At 50.6% G+C, this 21,381-nt stretch overlaps 2 protein-coding genes across 5 annotated transcripts in view; one reads left to right on the top strand and one right to left on the bottom strand.

Annotated features, from left to right (window-relative positions):
* Positions 1–4,985, bottom strand: part of AK8 (adenylate kinase 8) — a 123,319-nt gene extending 118,334 nt beyond the window's left edge. For 2 of the 3 annotated variants that reach the window (XM_053282083.1, XM_053282084.1), the window contains exons 1-2: positions 4,810–4,985; positions 2,477–2,561 (exon numbers count right to left, since the gene is read on the bottom strand). In XM_053282083.1, the coding sequence (XP_053138058.1) occupies positions 2,477–2,561; positions 4,810–4,893 (169 nt within the window). In that variant the 5' untranslated portion in view covers positions 4,894–4,985. Of the gene's footprint in view, positions 1–2,476; positions 2,562–4,615; positions 4,663–4,809 lie in introns of those variants that run through there. The other variant, XM_053282085.1, reaches the window with a different exon arrangement.
* Positions 4,986–6,265: 1,280 nt separating this feature from the next.
* Positions 6,266–20,337, top strand: SPACA9 (sperm acrosome associated 9). Of its 2 annotated transcripts, XM_053282089.1 has the most exons (6): positions 6,266–6,410; positions 9,724–9,788; positions 12,281–12,436; positions 17,154–17,356; positions 18,765–18,912; positions 20,272–20,337. In XM_053282089.1, the coding sequence occupies exons 2-6, from the start codon at positions 9,786–9,788 to the stop codon at positions 20,278–20,280; spliced, it is 519 nt and encodes a 172-aa protein (XP_053138064.1). In that variant the 5' UTR covers positions 6,266–6,410; positions 9,724–9,785; the 3' UTR covers positions 20,281–20,337. The 2 variants fall into 2 exon arrangements, with proteins under 2 accessions (XP_053138064.1, XP_053138063.1); XM_053282088.1 differs by having other exon boundaries at positions 18,765–20,337.
* The last annotated feature ends 1,044 nt before the right edge of the window (positions 20,338–21,381 follow it).

Below are 21,381 nucleotides of genomic sequence, written 5' to 3'. Positions count from 1 at the left end.
GATTCTCTGATATTTAGCAGGGGGAGAGCAATTGGCCCTATCCGACCCCAGCACAGCATCCCTCCAGTGGTAGCTGCTGTGGTACATTGGGGTCAGGGAACCAGCTTATTTATTTCTTCTTTATTTTTCTGTGTAAAGCACTTTGAATTTTTTTGTTGAAAAACAGTATATCAATATTTGTAGTAGTAACAGCAGTCTGTCTGGAGAGCCCGAGAGAAGAACATTTCTTTCCCAGCCCTAAAGATGGTTGCCACCAGCTCATTTGGTGGCAGTCTGGGACCGGGCCTCCTCTGTAGCTGCCCCTGGAGCTCTGGAATACACTCCCTGTTGAAATACTGCCCTGAGCCATTTTTGGAAGGGCAGTATAGGAATCATAGATAGATAGATAGATAGATAGATAGATAGATAGATAGATAGATAGATAGATAGATAGATCTCCTTCTCTGCTTGCTTTTAGGAAGACCCTAAAGAAGTTCTGGTTTATCTGGTTTGTGAATTTTAACTGTTTTATATTGTTTTCACATTTGTTGTGTTTTCACGTTGTCTATATCAGGCGGTACAGAAATATGATAAATAAATAAAATAAAGGGACCATAGCAAGACACAAGAAGAAACACATTTAATACGCTCTGTTTAATAATAACTACTCAATATTTAGTGCTTTAGAATGTTCAAACAGCTTGATGTACATCATCTCTGTGAGCCTCACAACAACCCTGTAAGGGAGAACAGCCTAACTTTCAAGGAAGCTACTTCAGGTTTTGCATTAGGAAGGACGCGGGAGCCTTCCATAGCAGATTTTCAGAGAGGTTTTGATAGTGGGGGCCCACTTCACAGCAAGGTTAAAAGCTTAGGATATGATCCAGATTAAATGGCAAAACCGCACGTGTTTAGGCAGCGTTTGTTGTGGTTACTTTTTCTATCCCTCATCATAACCACAGATATAGGGACGCTCTTAAAGAATAATTGTGTGATCTGAAATGCACCCGCTCCCTTCCGAAGCATAACCTTAAGAGACAGTAAAAATAGAAATAGGGGGAAAGATCCTGGTCAAACCTTGATAATTTCATGTACTACCATTATGCTTTTTGTAAGCAGCAGAAGGCACAAGGGAGGATGAAAAAACAGCCAGGGCAGCAGAAATGGAGGAGAGCTGGTCTTGTGGTAGCAAACATGAATTGCCCCCCTTGCTAAGCAGGGTCCACCCTGGTTTGCATTTGAATGGGAGACTATGGGTGTGAGCACTGTAAGATATTCCCCTTAGGGGGTGAGACTGCTCTGGGAAGAGTACCTGCGTGCTTGCATGCAGAAGGTCCCAAGTTCCCTGCCTGGCATCTCCAAGACAGGGCTGAGAGAGACTCCAGCCTGCAACCCTGGAGAAGCCGCTGCCAGTCTGTGTAAACAATACTGAGCAAGATGGACCAAGGGTCTGGCTCAGTATATGGCAGCTTCCTATGTTCCTGTGTTCCTAAATCCTTGGGCTGAGGGGCCTACCCTGCTTACCCCTCTTCATATTTGGAATCAGTACTAGCTCAATTCAGACATGAGGCTGTACGGAGGGACAGATGTTTGTACACATGTGTACCTGTGTTCATTTTAAGTGAACCTGGATACAGGCCCTTCAAATGTATGGCACAGATACGTTTATACTTCTGTACCTGCATTCAGCATAATGTGTAAAGTGTTAGAAGTGAAGGACTCTGCGCTGTCTCACCTCCCAGTGACAGAAGGGGACAGACTAGTAAATCAGAGGGCTAGAGGGGTCAAGACACTGGTCATTCCTTCTCTACTGCTCTGACACTATCCCTTTGAGATGCAGATTGCTACTCTCAGGGACTTCCTCCCTTCCTTCCTGCCACTTCCTCTTCCTCCTTCCCTTTCTTCTCCCTTGCAACACACACGCTCCTCTCTCCCTGCACCATGTGAGCAGAGATGCAGAAACCATCCCTCTGCATCCAGCTAGCTAGCTCGATTAGAGATCTTATCTCTCCACTTTCCTATCTAGAATGGAGTTCACCAATAAAGGCTCCTTATATTGATCTGAAACTGTGAACTGGCTCCAAGTTTCTTTTACTCTCAGCAGACACGCATGCCTAGGCAGACTCCACTGTGTTGTGCCTCAGTGCAGTCTGCTGTAATAGAAGGGTATCTTTTACCAGAGAAAATTCCCAGCATAAAGGACTGTACAAGTGTTGAACACAACATGGGAACAGGCCTTGCTATTTCCTCTTCTTTTTCTTCTTGCCCTTCTCTCTAGCTTGCCACCCCCTTCCCAGAGAGCTTTTAGTTGGTCGCTCCAGTCTGGGAAAGAGATGTGGAGAAAGAGGCAAGCCAGCAGGCAAAAGAGGTGATGGGGAAGACAGGCAGCAATTTCCCAGTGAGGAACTGCCCGCTGCCACATTCGGGATGCAGTGAAGGAGCTGCCACTCCGCTGCCCTGACCAGTATCCCTGCCCACCCACTTCCTGTGGACTCACCATCATAATTGTCTTCCATCAAATGTTTTATCAAGAACTCTACGGGCTCCTCTGGCCTGTGGATGAGCAAACCTTCAAGCATGCCCTAGGAATAAACACACACACAAACGCCCATGAAACCAATTCAGAAGGAAACAATGTCGGTGCCCACTGCAAGATGCTCCGTTGGGACTGAATAGAGCCAGTTGCTAAAGATGAGAGCCAGGGAGGCCACTTGAAAAGGGGCCTCTTTGCCCAGTTATCAGGACTGCGAAGCTTCATTTAATCATATGCTCCATTACGGGCAAGCATGAGTGGTCCATTTTGCCAAGCAGGATCTGCCCTGGTTTACATTTGAATGGGAGTATACATGCGTGAGCAGTGTAAGATATTTCCCTCAGGGGATGGGAACACTCTGGGAAGAGCATCTGCCTGCTTGCATGCAGAAGGTTCCAGTTTCCCTCCCTGGCAGTATCTCCAGATAAGGCTAAGAGAGACACCTGCCTGCAATATTGGAGAAGCTGCTGCCAGTCTGTGTTGGATGGACCAGTGGTCTGACTCGGTATGGCAGCTTCCTATGTTCCTATGACATGCCTTTCAATATTCTAAGTATTTTTAAGGTGGGAAGTGCTACGTGGTGGGTGGGTGAGTACATGCATGCATGCATGCACAAGAGACAAAGGGGGTTGCACCTATGTTTTTAAACTGTTCCTCTGTCCTATATTTTGGTAATGGATCTCAGACTAGAAGGAACTCTGTTCACTGTGGCCAAGAAGGGATCCTGAACCAGATGACTGGGCTCAGTCAATTCGGTCTCAGGCGCAATTGGATTGCCCTGCAGCTGTGCCAAGTGGCCAGCAGAGGCCACTGTGACCCTTGCCAAATTAGCAATTACTTTCTAGTGGGCACTTCAGCCAATATCGAAGCAGGAAGCAACCACAATGCAGCCACTCTGTAAAATCCATACAATCCACCTAGTAATCAATCAACATGACAAAAGAATTTGTTGCACTCAGTAAATAAGGAATTGACTCACAGTCAACATCGAACATCGCAGCAACATACATAAATATTAATAATAATAATAATGAAATGTGTTGTTTAGATCGCCAAAACAAACAGCTGATTCAGCTCAGTGTCTGTGTATATGCTGCTTCAAGACTAAAGGAGGCTGAGGAAAGGGGGAAGGGAAGGACTGTAATTTCTTTAGCTGTTCACACCTAGAAATTTGAAAGACTTTAAATGCATTTGCATATGAACATAGAAAGCTGCCTTCTACCAGACCATTGGTCCATCTCGCTCAGTATTGTCTAGTACTTCTCCAAGGTTGCAGGCGGGAGTCTCTCTCAGCCCTATCTTGGAGATGCTGCCAGGGAGGGAACTTGGAACCTTCTGCATGCAAACATACAAAATTTGCTCTTCCCCAGTTGGCCTCATCCCCTTAGGATGCTCCACATGTAGTCTCCCATTCAAATACAAACAAGGGCAGACCCTGCTAAGCAAAGAGGACCACAAGCCAGCTCTCCTCTCTCACAGGGAGGTTGTTATTCTCACAACAACCCTATGATGTGGGTTATAATCTTCTAACTTGTCTTAAATGCCGCATCCCTCAAGAGAAGCAGCAATGTAACCTTCCTCCAGAATTTATGGCTAAGGAATAAAACTCCAACACCTGTTGAGTCCAGTGTGGGAAGTTAGGGAGCGGTTGTTGCATGAGATGTACCTAATAACAGCTCCTGGCTAACTCATATAGAGTTAACAACAATATCAGAGCTCCCTGCACCAGATCAGCCTCATGCCCGCTGGCTGTTATTTATTTATTTTTCAATGCTAACTGGAAAAAAAACTTTAAACAAGTGGCTTGTAATCTGGACTGATGGATTTCTTATTATCTGACATTTAAACTCCTTTTATAATTTGTTTTATTGAATGTTGGGGTTTTGGTGGGGGTTTTTTGGTCAGTTGTGTATATGCTGCCTTGGAACATAATAGGAAAGGTAAAGTGGAAATATTTGTTTTATTTATGTTTATTGTTTCATATTATTTATTTAAACAAATAAACCAACGGGGGCGGTGCCTAATCCTGCATCTCTGGGTTATATCCTAGAACTTCACTATAAACATAACATAACATAAATATAAACATAAAATGACAATAACCCATTACAGCAGGTCTCGTTCGCCTGCCCAGAGGATTCTGGGAGTTATAGTCCCCTTTCGGGTCCATCTGCCACGGTGCATGCTGGGAGTCCGGTGCCCGCCACCACCCCGCCGCTCTAAGAGCGCAGCCTGCCGTCTTGGAGTCACTTATTACCCTCGGGCTGCCCGGGTGTCCGGACCTGGTGTCCCCTCACCTGCATCATGTGGAACAGACTGTGTTTTTCGGCGTAGAGCCCAATCTCAGGAGGAATAAAGAGAGGCCTCCTTGTGGCGTCCATGGCGCCCTTAGCAACCGCCCGTCGCTAAGGGTGGTGATGTCATCGGAAGGCGCCAAATCCTGGCCACGCCCCTACCGCGGGCCTTTCCCCTTCCCTGTGCGAGAGATAGCGTCTCTGGCGTCATAATACAGCGACAAAGCTCGCTCCCGCCTCCTCTTCGCCCCCGTTTAAGATTTAAAGAGACAGTAGCCTCCAAGTATAGGACAGACGAAAGTGTGCACATGAAAGGGGACAGTGCGCGTGTGAAAGGGAGGACACGTGAAATCAGAGTGAATGTATTTTTGAAATGAAGCGAGTATGCGTGATGTCTCAGTTGCTGCCTGATACCCAAATGCCCCTGCCTGTCCCATATATTTTCTCCTTTTACTTAGAAGCCCTGGAAAAGACACCTAGGAGTTGTCCTACCCTGAAAAAGTTATGCAGACCCCGCTCTTCCCCCCAACTCCTCTTCTCCTCTGGCTTGCCATCTATATTCCCCGCAGAGAGTGGCCTCTGCATTTTTACGGTGGCATGACAGGCCGGCCATCCTACAGGTGCTGCTGCACGGAGTGTGCAGTGCGAGGGTTAGCTTCACCTGTTGGCTTTCTGCCTGTCGCACAGCGGTCAGAGGCAGTGGTAGAGACCTCCTGCCAGGAAAAAAAAGGAAAAAGGGGCACTGGCAACTCTAGGCACATAGAAACAGGGTCGCAAACGCGTTCGGATGGAAACGGAAAGCCGGGGAATACATTTGGGAACCTGGAGAGAATCTTTTTTAAGGCGAAGCGAGCCTTGGGCTCGCCCCCGTCCGTCTTGCACCAGTCCTAGACCAGGGGTTCTGAAATTTGGCTTTCCCCCCGCCCCAAACACTGCCGGACTCCAAGTCCCATCGTTCCTAGCCGCAGTGGCCTGCGATTCGAGATGATGGGTGTGGTAGTGCAGCATCTTCTGGACAGTGTTCCCTCTAACAGGGATTCTCAGATGTTGCTGACTACAACTCCCAGAATCCCCCGCTGCAATAGCCTTGGCTTGGGGGATGATGGGAGTTGTAGTCCTCAACATCTGGGAGTCCCTGTTAGAAAGGAACACTGGACCCAAGATTGGGGTCCCGTAGCCTAGAAAGCTGCCACGTTGCATTGAAAGCTGCCAACCCGCCCCCGTTGCTGATTCCCACCATCGCCGGGTATAGACTGCTCCTGAGCATGGAGGCTCCACCTGCCAAGCTTCCAATGCTTTCCACCCAGGGGGGCAAAATCTCTGCAGCTCCACCCCCACCCCCCCGCGGAAAGCGGCCAGCCACCCCCCCCCCCGCCACTCACTGCAAGCGGGAGGGGGCGTGGCTGCCGCTGCAGCAGCCTCCTCCCCCCTCGTCACCCCCCCCGCCCGGTTGCCCGGGGAGACGCTTGTAACAATTCCCCCGGTTGCTCGCCTCCGGCTTGCAAACGGGGGCCCGCGGGGCATGTAGCCAGCCAGAGCTGCGTGCGCCCAAGAAGCGGCAGCAAGGGCAACCCGGACATGCAGCATCGGGAAAAGGAGCGCAGGTCAGCGGCGTCCAGAGCACCTCCCGGGACAGAGACCTCAGGCGGGCGGCCTACCTTGCAAGGCGGTTGTGCTCCATGCAACGCGCCCTGTGGTTGGAATGCCCTCTGCAGCTCTTGTCCCGGGCCGGCCCCCTTCGGGCTGTTGAGTTGGGAAGCCCCGAAGGAGAGTTTCGCGGTTCCTCCTTCCCGTGTACAAAATCCCCAGGGAGAGTAGCACGTGAGGATGCTCGGCTGGCTCCGATCTGAAGCCCAGCGTTCGACAGCCCCCAGTCAGAGGCTTCTGGGAGCTTGCGCTTGGGCGCCAGAGGGCTCCTGCTCCTGAACATGGAGGTTCTGTAGCCGGGAGCTGATGCGGTGGCCCCATCCAGCCTCAGAGCCTTCGGATGGCGCCTCAGCCCAATGAGGAGAAACACGGGGCGCGGGGGGGGGGGGCGGTTTATAGTGAGATGGTTAGTGTGTTTGTTAGGCAGAATGGGGCTGTCGCTCAGTGGAGGACCTTCTGCTTTGCATGCAGAAGGTGTTAGGTTCAATCCCTGGCCTGGCAGCATCTCCAGGTAGGGCTGGAGCAGACCCTTGTCTGAAAACCCCAGAAAGCTGCTGCCAGTCAGTGTACTGAGCTAAATCTACCAAGAGTCTGACTCTGCAGAAGGCAGCTTTTTTCTATGTGTCAATGAAGTAAAATTGCTCCCATTTTTAAGGGACACATAGGAAGCTGCTTTCTGCAGAGTCAGACTCTTGGTTCATCTAGCTCAGTATTGCCCACACTGACTGGCAGCAGCTCTCCAAGGTTTTCAGACAAACGCTAACCTGGCAGCATTTCCAGGTAATGGGTGGGAGGAAACCTGCCGGCGTGGTGTAGTGGTTAGAGCGTGGTGTAGTGGTTAGAGTGCTGGACTAGGACCGGGGAGACCCGAGTTCAAATCCCTGTTCAGCCATGAAACTAGCTGGGTGACTCTGGGCCAGTCACTTCTCTCTCCTCCTAACCTACTTCACAGGGTTGTTGTGGAAGAGAAACTCAAGTATGTAGTACACCGCTCTGGGCTCCTTGGAGGAAGAGTGGGACATAAAATGCAAATAATAAATAAATAAAATAGCTGCTGCCAGTCAGTGTAGACAATCCTGAGATGGACCAAGGGTCTGACTCATGGTTAGATTATTCATATTTACATCCTGCTCTTCCTCCGAGGAGTCCAAAGCAGCGTAGGTGGTTATGTTTATCCTCACAACAACCCTGTGAAGTAGGTTAGACTGGGAGAAAAACCCAGAGTAACCCAGTGAGTTTTGTGGCGAAATTGGGATTTGAACTCAGATCTCCCCAGTTAAAACCGTATTTCCCCGTCTCTAACCATAATATTTCAACGTTCCTGCTGTTTTCACAGTACAATGTCAGTGGCCTCAACTTGCCACCTCGTTCTGCTCCAGCCACAGGCCTGAGGTAGACGTAGGTTGCAAGTTGAGGCCGCTCTGACTTTGTACTGTGAAAAGAGAAGCAACATGTGGACTGCAAATAAGAAGAGTGCATCTGAGCATATGCAGAGCACCTTTTCCATAAGCAGAAGTAACTACTGAGCCAGCCTTTTCTTCCCCACAACACACCTCTATCATTAAGGCATTCAAGGTGTCAGAGGGTGTGCTTTCCTTTTAGAAAACACACCTGCTTTATCAGGCTTTTCGTTTAGGATGTTTTAAAGCTTTCTTATTTTATTTTTAGTTTATTTAACATATTTCTACACCGCCCAAAACCCACATCCCGGGGCGGTTCACAACAAAACAAAAACAGAAAGCAACAAAACTCGCCAAAACAAAAACAAAAAGCCCCAAACATCTCAACAATTCAAAATTTCCAAAGCAACACTCTATAAGAGCATTAAAACCATTAGAACAACATTAATTAAAAGCCTGGGTGACATACATTACCTAAAATTGATACATTTTAGGTAATTTTAATCTGATGTGATTTTTTGGGTGTTAGTTGCTGTTTGGTTAATTGCATACTGCCCTGAGATTTTACATAGGGCAGTATATACAACAAATGAAATAAAAATCAAGAAAATGGGACCAAAGTCTTCTTCATGTCCAGACACCTTACATAGGAGCACAGGAAGCTGCCTTAAACAGAGTCAGACCATCGGTCCATCTATCTAGCTCAGGACTGTCTACAACTCCCATCATGCACAACTGATTGTCTACCTGTCCCTAGCCATAGGGACAGTCTTCCTTTACGGACAGTCAAACGAGAACGAGAATACATAGACATACGGGAGATACAAGAATACATTATAGGGACAGTCTACCTATGGACAGACTATGGCCTCCTCCCCATAGGGACAGTCTACACCAGGATTTCTTAACCTTGGGCCCCCAGATCTTGCTGGACTACAACTCCCAGAATCCCCAGCCATGTCCATTGTGGCTGGGGATGATGGGAGCTGTAGTCCATCAACATCTGGGGGCCCACACCACCAGTAGACCTGCTCCATAGGGACGGTCTACCTGTCCCTGATTGTCTACCTGTCCGTCTCATCATGGACAATGGGTTCCCTACCCACAGATTGTCTACAACTCCCAATCATGTATAACTCCCATCCTGTGTTCGCTCTAAGAGGGATTCCCAGATGTTGTTGACTACAACTCCCAGAATCCCCAGCTGCAATGGGTGTGGCTTAGGTATTCTGGGAGTTGGAGTCAACAACATCTGGGAATCAAAGTTTAGAGAGAACACTGCTCCCATCATGTACCCGGGAAGGATAGCAAAAGTTTTCCAAGGCTTCAGGCCGGAATCTTTCCCAGCCCTACCTGGAGATGCTGCCAAGGTGTGAACCTGGGACCTTCTGCGTGCAAAGCAAATGCCCCACCACTGAGTCACGGCCCCATTCCCACACTACAGCCCCCTAACCATAAGAACCTAGGAAGCTGCCATTTGCTGAGTCAGACCATTGGTCTATCTAGCTCAGTATTGTCCACACTGACTGGCAGCAGCTTCTCCAAGGTCGCAGGCAGGAGTCTTGCCCAGCCCTACCTGTAGGCCAGGAATTGAATCAAGGACCTTCTTCAGGCAAAACAGGGGCTCTATCGCTGAGCTTTGGCCTCCTCCCCCAAAGGGAATGTCTTCCAGCACTGACATGCAGTCTCCCATCCAAATGGGAACCAAGGTGGACCCTGCTTAGCACCGGGGACAGTTTATTATCACTGCTGCATGCTGAATATTTGCAAGGATGAGTCTCCTGTGCCGTCTGTGTCCGCCGAAATTCCACAAAGATGGCCGAGCGACCGATGTAACGGTTCTGCATCTCTTTCTCCCCTTTGTCTCCAGGCTTCCCTCTTCCATCCACTCTGCTTTCTCTGCATGTTGTGAGAAGTTAAAATCCCATCTCCATGGTAAGGAACACTCTGTCCATTAGGCCACGCTGCCGGCCGGTGTACTTCAGCTTGTTCTGTCGGTCGTGTGTTCCCAAACTGCCCGCCATCAGGGAACCACGAAACGTGCCATGAGAAACCAACGAAATCAGCCGTGTTCGGGTCCTAGAAGCCCCAGTGGAAGGAGAGGGTGCCCACAGTGTCTCTGGATGATGTCCTGTTCAGGCATGGCCTCTTTCAGCTGCACTGGGGGTTGGTGATTCTGGCACGTCTCGGCATTGGGTCTACTGGGGGTCACACGACGACACCCAATGCAAGGGAAAAGCAGAACTATCCACCCCTTGGGAGGGTGCCCGTTGTGTCTCTGTGTGTCACCCCTCTGGGTTTGCCTGCTTCCAAACAGGAGACACACACATGGCAGTGAACTCGTGTGAAAACAAAAAGGGGAGTAATTCTTTCGGCAACCTTTTTGGCATGTCGGCATTCCGGACTGGATCTATCTCTCTCCTTCACTGCTCCCTTCCACTCCTCTTCCTCCTCCTCCAGATCAGCTGCAGGGCTGTGACAGAGGGGGAGAGAGCCCAGCCCACATGCTGCTTCGTGTCCTCCATCTGTCCTTCCCTGTCTAATTCTTGCCCAGAATGCTGGAGGTGGCCCACAGCCTCCAGGCTAGTAGCCACTGAATTGGTCTAAGCCCTGTTTAAAGCCATCCAAATAGCCCCATCCCCATGGCAGAGAGTTCCATAGGTAGGAGCATAGGAAGCTGCCATATACTGAGTCAGACCCTTGGTCTATCTAGCTCAGTATTGTCTTCACAGGCTGGCAGCAGCTTCTCCAAGGGTGCAGGCAGGAATCTCTCTCAGCCCTCTCTTGGAGATGCTGCCAGGGAGGGAACTCGGAACCTTCTGCTCTCCCCAGAGCGGCTCCATCCCCGAAGGGGAATATCTTGCAGTGCTCACACTTCTAGTCTCCCATCCATATGCAACCAGGGCAGACCCTGCTTAGCTAAGGGGACCAGTCATGCTTGCTACCACCAGACCAGCTCTCCTGGTCTTATTAATTAATTATTATTATTAAGTATACTATTATTATGGAGTTCTGCACTGTGTGAAAAAGTATTTCCTCTTGTCGCTCCTCAAATTTCCCGACCTCCAGTTTCATGGGATGGCCCCTGGTCCTAGTGCTGTGAGAGAGAAAGGAGAATCACTGTGTCCACTCTCTCCCGCTCGGGTGGCCCCCGCGCATGATCCATGCTCAAAGCCGCGGCCGCCACATCCAGCAAGCTTTCCCCATCGCTGCAAGCGGCAAAGGTTAACGTCGGCCCCAGGGCCTCCTCGTCCCACCGTCCCTCAAACGAGCCTCCATTTAATGGCCGTAAGGAAATCTTAAGTGACTTGGGTCACTATCTTTATACGAGCGGCGAGGAGATGTCCGTCCCTCCGGTCTTCTCACGGCGTCACAGTTGATGCATGGCTACATTATGTTTACAATAGACCCACTAGGGTTTATAGCGTCTGATTGTCAGTGGTCCCCTCGGAGTTGTCTTCCTGTTTCTGCAGCATCATTACACCAAAACTGACTTACTGTTTGGGGCTCTGGGGCCACCAAGTTTGAATGTGATATATATCTTCTCTGCCTTACTCTCTCTCCACCTTTAACACAAACACACACACACACACACACCTTGCTGTGTGTCCGCAGAAGTGGAAACAAAGCCAGGTCGCTGCTGCTGCAACCATTAAATGGGGGTCTCTGAAAATCTGGGAGTGTAATAAGTTTTCTCAGCAGGTGAGAAACCCCGGAGGGTGGCGGCGGAAGAGAGACGGATACACAGAACGGAAGCGGACAATAATATTTCTGGGCAGCAGGTGGGGAGGGTCTCTCATCGGTATCGATACCGAGAAAAACTAGCTTGGACGTTCTGTTCTGCTCTCCTGATGTCCCAAGGTCACAAGGCAGTGTGACCAGGAAGCAGTCCCGGATGGGGCTTTGCTAGGGTGGCCATGTCCCCCGAAATTCCGGGTTTCACCCAGATTCTATGCATCTCACCCTGATTCGACGGGATTTCAGCTTTCATTTAAAAAAAAATTTTTTTTTTTAAAAAAAGCTAAGCTCCAGCCCTTGTAGAAGCAGAGTTATGGAGCAAAACATGCAGCCAGTCTTCTGCCTAAAGAACTATTTCCAGGCCAATTTACATAATATGCAAATTAGGCGCCCGGATTTGGAAAGGCCGAATCGGGCAACCGATGATCCTTGTTATTTTTCAAGCAGGAGCCACTGGGGCAAAAACCCTTCAATGTGGGAGGCATTTTCCGCAGAGGCAACCTTCACACAGTGCTAAGCTTTCATAACATGACCAGGGACACCGCTCCTTGAAGGAAAAGCGGGATATATATGTAAAAAAATGATAAATAGATAAATAAATAAATATTTGCGGAAATACTCAGTTCGGTTCTTTCTTCTCCTCTGCCCCGGCTCCTGGCTTTTCTTTCCTCCCCCTCCAAAACTTCTAGGAGGGGGGGAAACTGAATGAAATCAAGGAGAGCCTCCGGAACATAGAGCAGACGTACAAAGTCTTCCAGCAACAGCAGTTCACCTTCATTGCGGCTCTGGAGCACACCCGAGAAAACGCGCACGACAAGATCAAGCCCGTCTCGAGCATCGGACAGGTACGGAGGTGGCGGTGCGGAAGCCTGCATTGCGTGGGGGGTGGGGGGGCGTCCCTCAGCATGGGACGACCCTGGAAGACTGCCTCTCGGCGCCTCTGAGCATCCCCAAGGGGGCGGCCCGTTCGTGAGGCGAGGCCAGGCAGTCGCCTTCAGGAGGTGGAGTCCTGGGATGCCACCACAGCACAGCTCTTCTAGACTGGTGCCTTGCCGGGTTTTCAAGGCACACCCTTCCTCCTGCGGCGAGAAAAGCTTGTGAGGAGCACAAGGAGAAACGAGGCTGCTGGGAACCTTCCCTGCCCTACTTCCAAAGCTTGCCGGGGTCAGTTCTGGAAGGGGGCTGGCCTCCACAAGCAATGTAGGGGCAAGGCAACATCCAGGCCAGTTCTAGGGTTTTTGGCACCCTAGCCAAATGCTCTGGGAAGAGCATCTAGGTTCCCAGTTCCCTCCCTGGCAGCATCTCCAAGAGAGGGCTGAGATAGATTCCTGCCTGCAACCTTGGAGAAGCCGCTGCCAGTCTGTGAAGACAACACTGAGCTAGATGGACCAAGGGCCGGACTCAGTATATGGCAGCTTCCTATGTTAAATTAGAAACGGTGGCGCCATGGGAGTGCTGGATTTGGCCCCAGCAAACCCCTGACCTCACCTCCTCCGGTCTCACCCACTGCGCCATGTTCGCAGAATTATGAAAATCCGCTCTGGACAGAGAACAGGCCTTCCACCGAGCGATTCTGTGCTTGGTTTCCTTTCCGCAGCAAGCCCGCATTTACTCAAGGGGCCGATTGTTTGTACAAATCTCTCCGGCACGGTCCGTGGAGTCCCCGATGGAACAGGTGGCTTCCTATAGTGATGGAAGGGGTCCAAAACTCCGCCTGTGGCAATCAGTCAATCTGTCAGCCCATAGAAAAGAAATGTGGCTGATCTCGTCTAACGGCCACATTACCATGGATTATGAGAAACAGCCCGCCCGCCCGCTCTCTCTTTCTTGTTAAATCTTGTTAAACACATCACTCCACAACTCGGTCGCCGCAACGGCCTTCCTTGCCATCTCTGCCCCACCCCTCTTTTCTCGCACCCCACATGAGCATCCCTGTGGCACAGCTATAACTTTGGAAACCGCCTATTAAAAATAATGGCTGTGTGGAGGAAGTGAGATGATGAATAGAGGTGTGTCGGTTTAGCCTTTGGGGACCTGTGGAATTTTCTCGGCTGAACTAACGTAGAAAAATGTGTCCGCGCTTAAGTGATCAATCTTGGAATTTTTCTCTTTCACACACACACACACACACACACACACACACACACACACACACACCAAGAACACTTGTCATTTTTCATTGTTCCACAACAATATCTAGACCTGAAGTGGGCGCGGGGGGGGGAGTAACATAATACTCATTATCCTTGAAGTGTACTTAAAAAAATCAAAAAGAACACTGTTTATACAAGCCGCCTTCTCCAAAGGTAGTCATTCTAGGGTAGTAGGTCTCCTTTAGAGGAGGGAGCCGCAAAGAGCTTTGGGATAATCTACTTACTGTATTTACCCAAATCCTTTTTCCAATCCCCTCCAGGGGCGTCGCAAGGTTGGAGTGGGCCCAGAGACGAGATTTTAAAATGGGGGCCTCCCCCCATTACTGAAGCTCAGCTCATGAAGAAAAGAAATCTTAAATGAGGCTGAATAGTGGTAACAAAAAGCATAGTGTGTGTGTGTGTGTGTGTGTGTGTGTGTGTGTATATATACACACACACACACACATATACACACACACACACACATACACATATACACACACACACACACATATACACACACACACACACACACACATATATATACACACACACACACACACACACACACACATATATCCCCTATGTGCCACAATAGAACAAGTCATTTAATATTACTAGAGAAAGACATGCTGTTCTGGCTGCTCCAGGTCTTAACGCTCCCATCAATTTCGGAGGATGAAAACAACTGAAGGAAGCCCAGGCGGGTGTGCGGCTGGGGGAGTCAGTCATGTGACTTGCCTCGGGGGGGGGCAAGGCAGTGGGCCCCCAGACAACTGTCTCCCCTTGCCCTGTTATAGTTATGCCCCCTGCCCAAGATTTTAGAAATTGGCGGTTCGTCTAAAATTCAGAAGTCTGTTCCTTTCAGGTAAATACAGGTGTAACCTTTACTTTTAAGGGGGTCGTCTTAAATTCAGAGTTGTCTTCTACTCAGGGAAATACAGCACTTACACATACGTAGGCGGAGGAGGCATGGGGTGCAGAAGCAAGCACACAGGCAGTACCAATTCATGGCACCCGTAGTGCTGTCTGGAATATGCGTACTCAGAAGTGAGTCATTGAATTCAGTGGGGCTCACTGGAAGTGTGTTTGGGGCTGCAGTTCCTCTACAATTCCCCTTCTGGAGAGGGAATTCTTCCGCCACTATGCAGTACTTAAGGGGACAATTCAAGAGGGAGGAAGAGAATCATTGATAAGGGAGGGAACTTGGAACCTTCTGCTCTTCCCAGAGTGGCGGCTCCATCCCCTAAGGGGAATATCTTCCAGTGCTCACACTTCTAGTCCCCCATTCATATGCAACCAGGATGGACCCTGCTTAGCTAAGGGGACAAGTCATGCTTGCTACCACAAGACCAGCTCTCCTCTCATAGGAACATAGGAAGCTGCCATATACTGAGTCAGACCCTTGGCCCATCTAGCTCAGTATTGTCTTCACAGACTGGCAGTGGCTTCTCCCAGGTTGCAGGCAGGAATCTCTCTCAGCCCTATCTTGGAGATGCTGCCAGGGAGGGAACTTGGAACCTAGATGCTCTTCTCAAAGCAGCCCCATCTCCTAAGGGGAATATCTTACAGTGCTCACAGGTTGTCTCCCATTCAAATGAAAACCAGGGCAGAGCCTGCTTAGCGAAGGGGACATGTTACGCTTGCTACCACCAGAACAGCTCTCCTCTCTGGGGAATCGGGATGGGGCCAATTTGGGAAGAGCATCTGCCTGCTTGCATGCAGAAGGTTCCACTTTCCCTCCCTGGCAGCATCTCCAAGATGGGGCTGAGAGACACTCCTGCCTGCAACCTTGGAGGAGCCGCTGCCAGTCTGTGTGGACAATCCTGAGCTCATATTCCTACACCCCTGTTCAAATCTTGCCTCTGCGATGAATTCCCTGGCTATTGTTCCACTTCAACCCTCCCTTGGGAATCCAGGAGTAATAATTGCCCAAGCCTACCACACAGGGCTGTTGTAAGTATTCCAAGTGCTTCAAGCACTTGGGACAAGCACTTATAAGAAAAAGTCAATTACAGATATATATATATAAACAGCCTACCATCTAGCCAAAGGTTCAGCCAACCTCTTTCCACCATTCTGGCTGGCCGACGAATCCTTGGAGGCCGTAAGAGGGGTTGTGACGGCCTCTTCTCCTCTTCCGATGAGACGTACCATTATTTTGATCTATTCCTCCCAGGATGGGTGTGGACAGGGATGCCGTTCTATCTTGCTTGTGCACCCCGGTTCGAAATCTGGTGGGGCCACTTAAAAGAAGGCAGAGGCAAGTTCACACAGCCCTGCCTGGCCTTTTCTGCTGACTCTGTCATCCTGGGACTCAATTAAGCCTGGCAAATGCAAGTGATTTCTGTTGCGCGGGGAGAATACCTGTCCACTTACAACTGACCCGAGACCACCAAACAGCCAATTGAGGATTCGGATTTTCAGCAGGTAGTGGCCGGCGCTAGGTTGGAGCCGGCCACCTCTGAACCCCATTATCTTCCCCCAAAAAAACTATCCCGTTCCCCATCCTCCCAGAAAGTCAAGGGCAGGTCTGTGACAACTCTCTCTCCAGACACTTGTCAGTTCCAGGAATCTGGAAGCCTGCAGGTCAGATCTCAGCCCTCTGCAGTCGCTCCAGCTTCTGCACAAAAGTGAAAAATGCAGCCAGTTAATTCCTTTGCCTTCTTGAGAAAGTCATTTCAGCCACGCTGTGCAGCACCGGAAAACCCAATATCAGCTTCTCGGGGTTCCCAGTTTGCTCCCAGTTCATACAACTGAGAGATTGGAGTAGTTACAGTAGCTAGAAATTAGCAACATAGGAAACTGCCTTGTACAGAGTCAGACCCTTGCTCCACTTCGTTCAGTATGGTCTACACTGACTGGCAGCGGCTCTCCAAGGTTTCAGGGAGGCGTCTCTCCCAATGCTGCCTGGAGATGTTGCCAGCAGGGATTGAACCGGAGACCTCAAAGCAGATGCTCTGCCTCCACTGGGCTATGGCCCCTTCCCAAGGGTCTGCCTTACACCAAGTCAGACCCTTGATCTATCTATTGGACTACTCTGACTGTCTACTCTGATTTATCTACTCTGACTGGCAGCAGCTCTCCAAGGTCTCAGGTGGGAGTCTCTCCCAGCCCTGCCTGGAGATACTGCCAGCAGGGATTGAACCTGGGACCTCCTGCATGCCGAGCAGATGTTCTGCCACTGAGTGACGGGCTCATCTCCCTAAGGAGATCTTCTAGCAGAAAGCACTCCCATGTCGCCACCCATCCAAATGCAAACCAAGGTGGGCCCTGCTTAGCAAAAGGGGGGGCCATCCCTGCTCTGCTCTCCAATGGCCTGCCGTTGTGCCTGGGGAGAGTGGGAGTTGTAGTCTGACAAGGTCTGGGGAACCACGTGGTTTCTGATGAGCCTAAGCATCCTTCCCTGGGTCCGTGTCGTATCCGCCAGGTGCAGACCTACATGGACCATTATTGCAACAATTCAACGGACCGGCGCATCCTCCTCATGTTCCTCAACATCTGCAGTGACCTCAACAAGCTCTGCCAGCGACTGGAAGCCCTCCATCCTGGGAACAGCACCACCAACACGCTCTTGGACAGGTGTAAGACTTTGGTCAGCCACAGCAACGACCTCAGCAGCATCCGAGCCAAGTAGGTCTCTCTCCGCAACACCCCGATACGGGCGTTTCCCACGCCATTTTAGTCGGCAAAACCAGAGTTTCTAGAGTTGCCCTGGGGACTCCGGAAGGCACTTCTGGACGAAATTGGAGTCTCCTCTTCTCGGCATGTTTTTAAGAAGGACTTGAAAACATTCCGGTTTAAGCCAGGCTTTTCGTTTATAGTTTGGAAGCTTCGGGTTTTAGACTTCTTATTTGTATTTTGATCTATTGCTGATCAGTTAGCCAAACTAATTCAAATTGGGTGTCTGTGTCTCCAGTTTGCAGGGTGCCTGCAGTATTGGTATTTTAAAATATTTGTATTTTAAACTTATTTCAATCATGTTAATGTTTTAACGGTGGCTTTTCGATTGCGAACCACCCAGGGACTTCTGTATGGGACAGTGCCGAAATGCACTAAATAAAATAAGATAAAATAAATATCTGTTTGGGATTATGGTTTTGACGGAGGCTCCAGTTTGAGGCTCCTGAGGGCAGCATCAAACGCGGGACGGATTCCTCCGTCCCGGTGAGGAACAAAGGAAGCTGCCTTCTACTGAGTAGGACCCTTAGTCCATCTAGCTCAATATTGTCTACACTGACTGGCAGCAGCTTCTCCAAGGTCGCAGGCTGAAGCCTTTCCCAGGACTCACTAGAGATGCTGCCAGGCGTTGACCACCTGCATGAGAAGCAAAGCTATGGCCCTGCTCCATCTCCCAGTAGGACTGGGAGAAGCCGCTGCCAGTCTTTGTAGACAATACTAAGCTAGATGGACCAGGTGTCTGACTCTGTACAAGAGAGCTTCTGATGTTCCTGTGACTGCTGGTTGTGTGGGATTCTCAGAGGCATCTGGTGGGCCACCATGGGAAACAGGATGCTGGACTAGATGGGCCTCGGACCTGATCCAGCAGGGCTGCTCTGATGTGCCCACCCCTGTTAACTGAGCCAAGAGGCACCTTTTAAAAGTGGCAATTCTCTTCCTTGAGCAGGGGGAGAGCAACTGGCCCTATCCGTCCCCAACACAGCATCCCCCCAGTGGCTGTTGCTGGGGTGTCTCATATTTCTTTTTGTAGGTTGTTGTGAGGCCTTTGGGGGACAAGGAGCCACCTTTATTTATTTCTATCTACGTACACCGCTTTGGGAACTTTTGTTGAAAAGCGGTACATAAATATTATTATTTTACATTTCATATCCCGCTCTTCCTCCAAGGAGCCCAGAGCGGTGTACTGCATACTTGAGTTTCTCTTTCACAACCACCCTGTGAAGTAGGTTAGGTGGAGAGAGAAGTGACTGGCCCAGAGTCACCCAGCAAGTCTCATGGCTGAATGGGGATTTGAACTCGGGTCTCCCCGGTCCTAGTCCAACACTCTAACCACTACTCCGCCACTGTCCTCCCCATGTAGGTACCCCCACGACGTGGTGAACCACCTGAGCTGTGACGAAGCCCGGAACCATTATGGCGGCGTGGTGAGCCTCATCCCCATGGTCCTCGACTGCATGAAGGAGTGGGTGGCCCACAGCGAGAAGCTCCCTCGGAACCTGTTGCAGAGCGTGAGTTGCAGGAGTGGGGGCGCCGTCCCGGAGCGAAAGCCGCAGGCCGCCCTGGGAGCAGGCCTCGCCCCCTCGAACCGGCCCGAGTGCCTCGCGGCGGCCACCCAGACCTCGCTGTGCCGGCCCGAGTGCCTCGCGGCGGCCACTCAAACCTCGCTGTGCCGGCCTGAGTTCCTCACGGCGGCCACTCAGACCTCGCTTAGTCTGGCAGACAGGAGTAAGCGGGATAAAAAAGGGCAGCCGTCTGGCGTAGGGAAGACCCCGCACAAGATTCTCAATGGGCCTTGGAGGCCTCCTGGTAGACATGCTTTTTAAAGTTTAAAGAAGAGTTAAGAGAGAAGCTCGCTCCTCTGGCGATTAAAACACAGTCTCCCTGTATTCGCTTCAGTTATGCCCTTTCCTGGAAACACAGCGAGCAAGAAGGAGCACACAAAGCACTCAGCGTCCCCCGAATCGGACACGTCATTCTTGACCTTTTATGGGCCGGGCCTTGCCCTCAGATTAAAAAGCCTCCAGCCTACTCCCATAAAAGCAGTTTAAGCCAGGGCTACACACTCGAGGACCCACCCAGCCCACTGGCCACGTATCGTGGCCCGCCAAGGGTCCGATAACCTCTCTCGTTGCGGACGCCTGAGGAGAGAGCACAGAGGCAGCTTCATCAAGCCTGATGTGCAAGTGGGTTGGGATTGAGTTTAGCTGGTCAGAAATAGGGCTCCTCCCGAATCTCAAGAGGTGAACTCCCAAAGAAAGGAGGATCTTTTCAGGCAAACATTTTCGATGCGGTGGTCAACAAACCCGGACCGACGGCCACAGTGCCCCACCTCCTGGGATATACCTGGAGCATGGGCTGAGCCAGAGGGTGGCGAGCTACTAGGCCAGGCTCAACTCCAAAGAGGAGGGGAGAACATTGCAGAGGCAGGAAAGCTGTCTGTCTCGATCTGCCGCGTCGGTTCGGTTCAGACATTGTGCTCGGATGATGTACACCGATACCCGTTTGCGAATGCATGTACCTGCGCTCCTTTTAAAAGTGAAACTGGGCTCAGGTCCCTCCAGCGCATGGTACCTGCATTCAACACCGCGGGGGGGAAGACCCGTCCCTGCATACGAATCGGGACATTTCAAGGCAGAGCTGCATTTCCGAAAGCGCCCACCCTGGGGTGCTTTGAAGCACCGACGCAGTGCCCCAGCTTCCTCCCCCCTCCCCAGCCCCACGGCCTCTGTATTTCCAGCCCTAGGCCAATGGGAGATTGGCTCTCTTCCTTGAACACGTCTGGCTGCCCCCCATGCATGCAAGATTAGAGCTGGCCCCATGGTCCCAGGCTCCGTTAGTCTGACTGCTCTTTTCCGCTCCCCCCGCAGGCTTCTTAGCTCCTGTTCCTTTGCCTCCTACGGAAGATGCTTCTGAATAAAACCATTTCCCCTGCACGCACGGCTCGTGGCTAGAATTCGGGGGGTGCTTCTACGGATCACATTGCTCGAGGGAGGAGGGAGGAAGAACAGTCCTCTGCAACCTTTGCAGGCGTAGGGGCCGCCCCTTGAAGACATAGGGCACCCCACTTATAATTAAACTGTGTGCCCATCTTCCTCCTCTTCCCCCCTCTAGGGTAAGGATAGGGGACTTGGAGACCCACAGCCCCAACATTGGTTAGAGTGTTGGAGGAGTGGGGAGACCCGAGTTCAAATCCCCATTCAGCCATGGTACTTGCTGGGTGACTCTGGGCCAGTCGCTCCTCTCTCAGCCTAACCTACCTCACAGGGTTGTTGTGAGGAGAAACATAACCATGTACACCGCTTCGGACTCCGTGGAGGAAGAGCAGGATTTAAATGTAAAAATAAAGTAAAATAAAACTTCTCTGCATCCCCAAAAGGTTTCACTAACCAGTTCCGCTACTCTCCGCCAAGCAAAGGGCTCTTTAACCTAGAGTTGCCATGCCCCCTGGAATTCCGGGTTTCACCCAGATTTTTAGCATCTCACCCAGATTGCTGAGCCCACCCAGATTTCAGATTTCACTTTTAAAAAACAACAACAACTAAGCTCCAGCACTTGCAGAAGTGGAGTTATGGAGCAAAATGTGCAGTCACACTTCCAAGCCAATTTACATAATATGCAAATTAGGCACCTGGATTTGGAAAACCAGAATCGGGCAACCCTAATTTAACCCCTTCCCCACCAGCACAAACAGGAGCCTTTGGCCGCGTTCCCTGCTTCTATCCCTCAGCTACTCATTCCCAGACATAAGCCAAGACACAAACAGCCGCAAGAAGCTGAGGAACCTAGGCAGCTGCCATATACTGAGTCAGACCCTTGGTCCATCCAGCTCAGTACTGCCTGCACAGACTGGCAGCAGCTTCTCCAAGGTTTCAGGCAGGGGTCTTTCCCAGCCCTACTTGCAGATGCTGCCAGGAGTTGAAGTGGGAGGGGGCTTCTGCATACAAAGCAGATGCTGAGCTAGTCTAGTCTTCCCACCT

Source organism: Hemicordylus capensis, chromosome 17 (genome assembly GCF_027244095.1).
Source record: "Hemicordylus capensis ecotype Gifberg chromosome 17, rHemCap1.1.pri, whole genome shotgun sequence".
Taxonomy (NCBI): domain Eukaryota; kingdom Metazoa; phylum Chordata; class Lepidosauria; order Squamata; family Cordylidae; genus Hemicordylus; species Hemicordylus capensis.
This window is presented reverse-complemented; position numbering and strand designations above follow the sequence as displayed.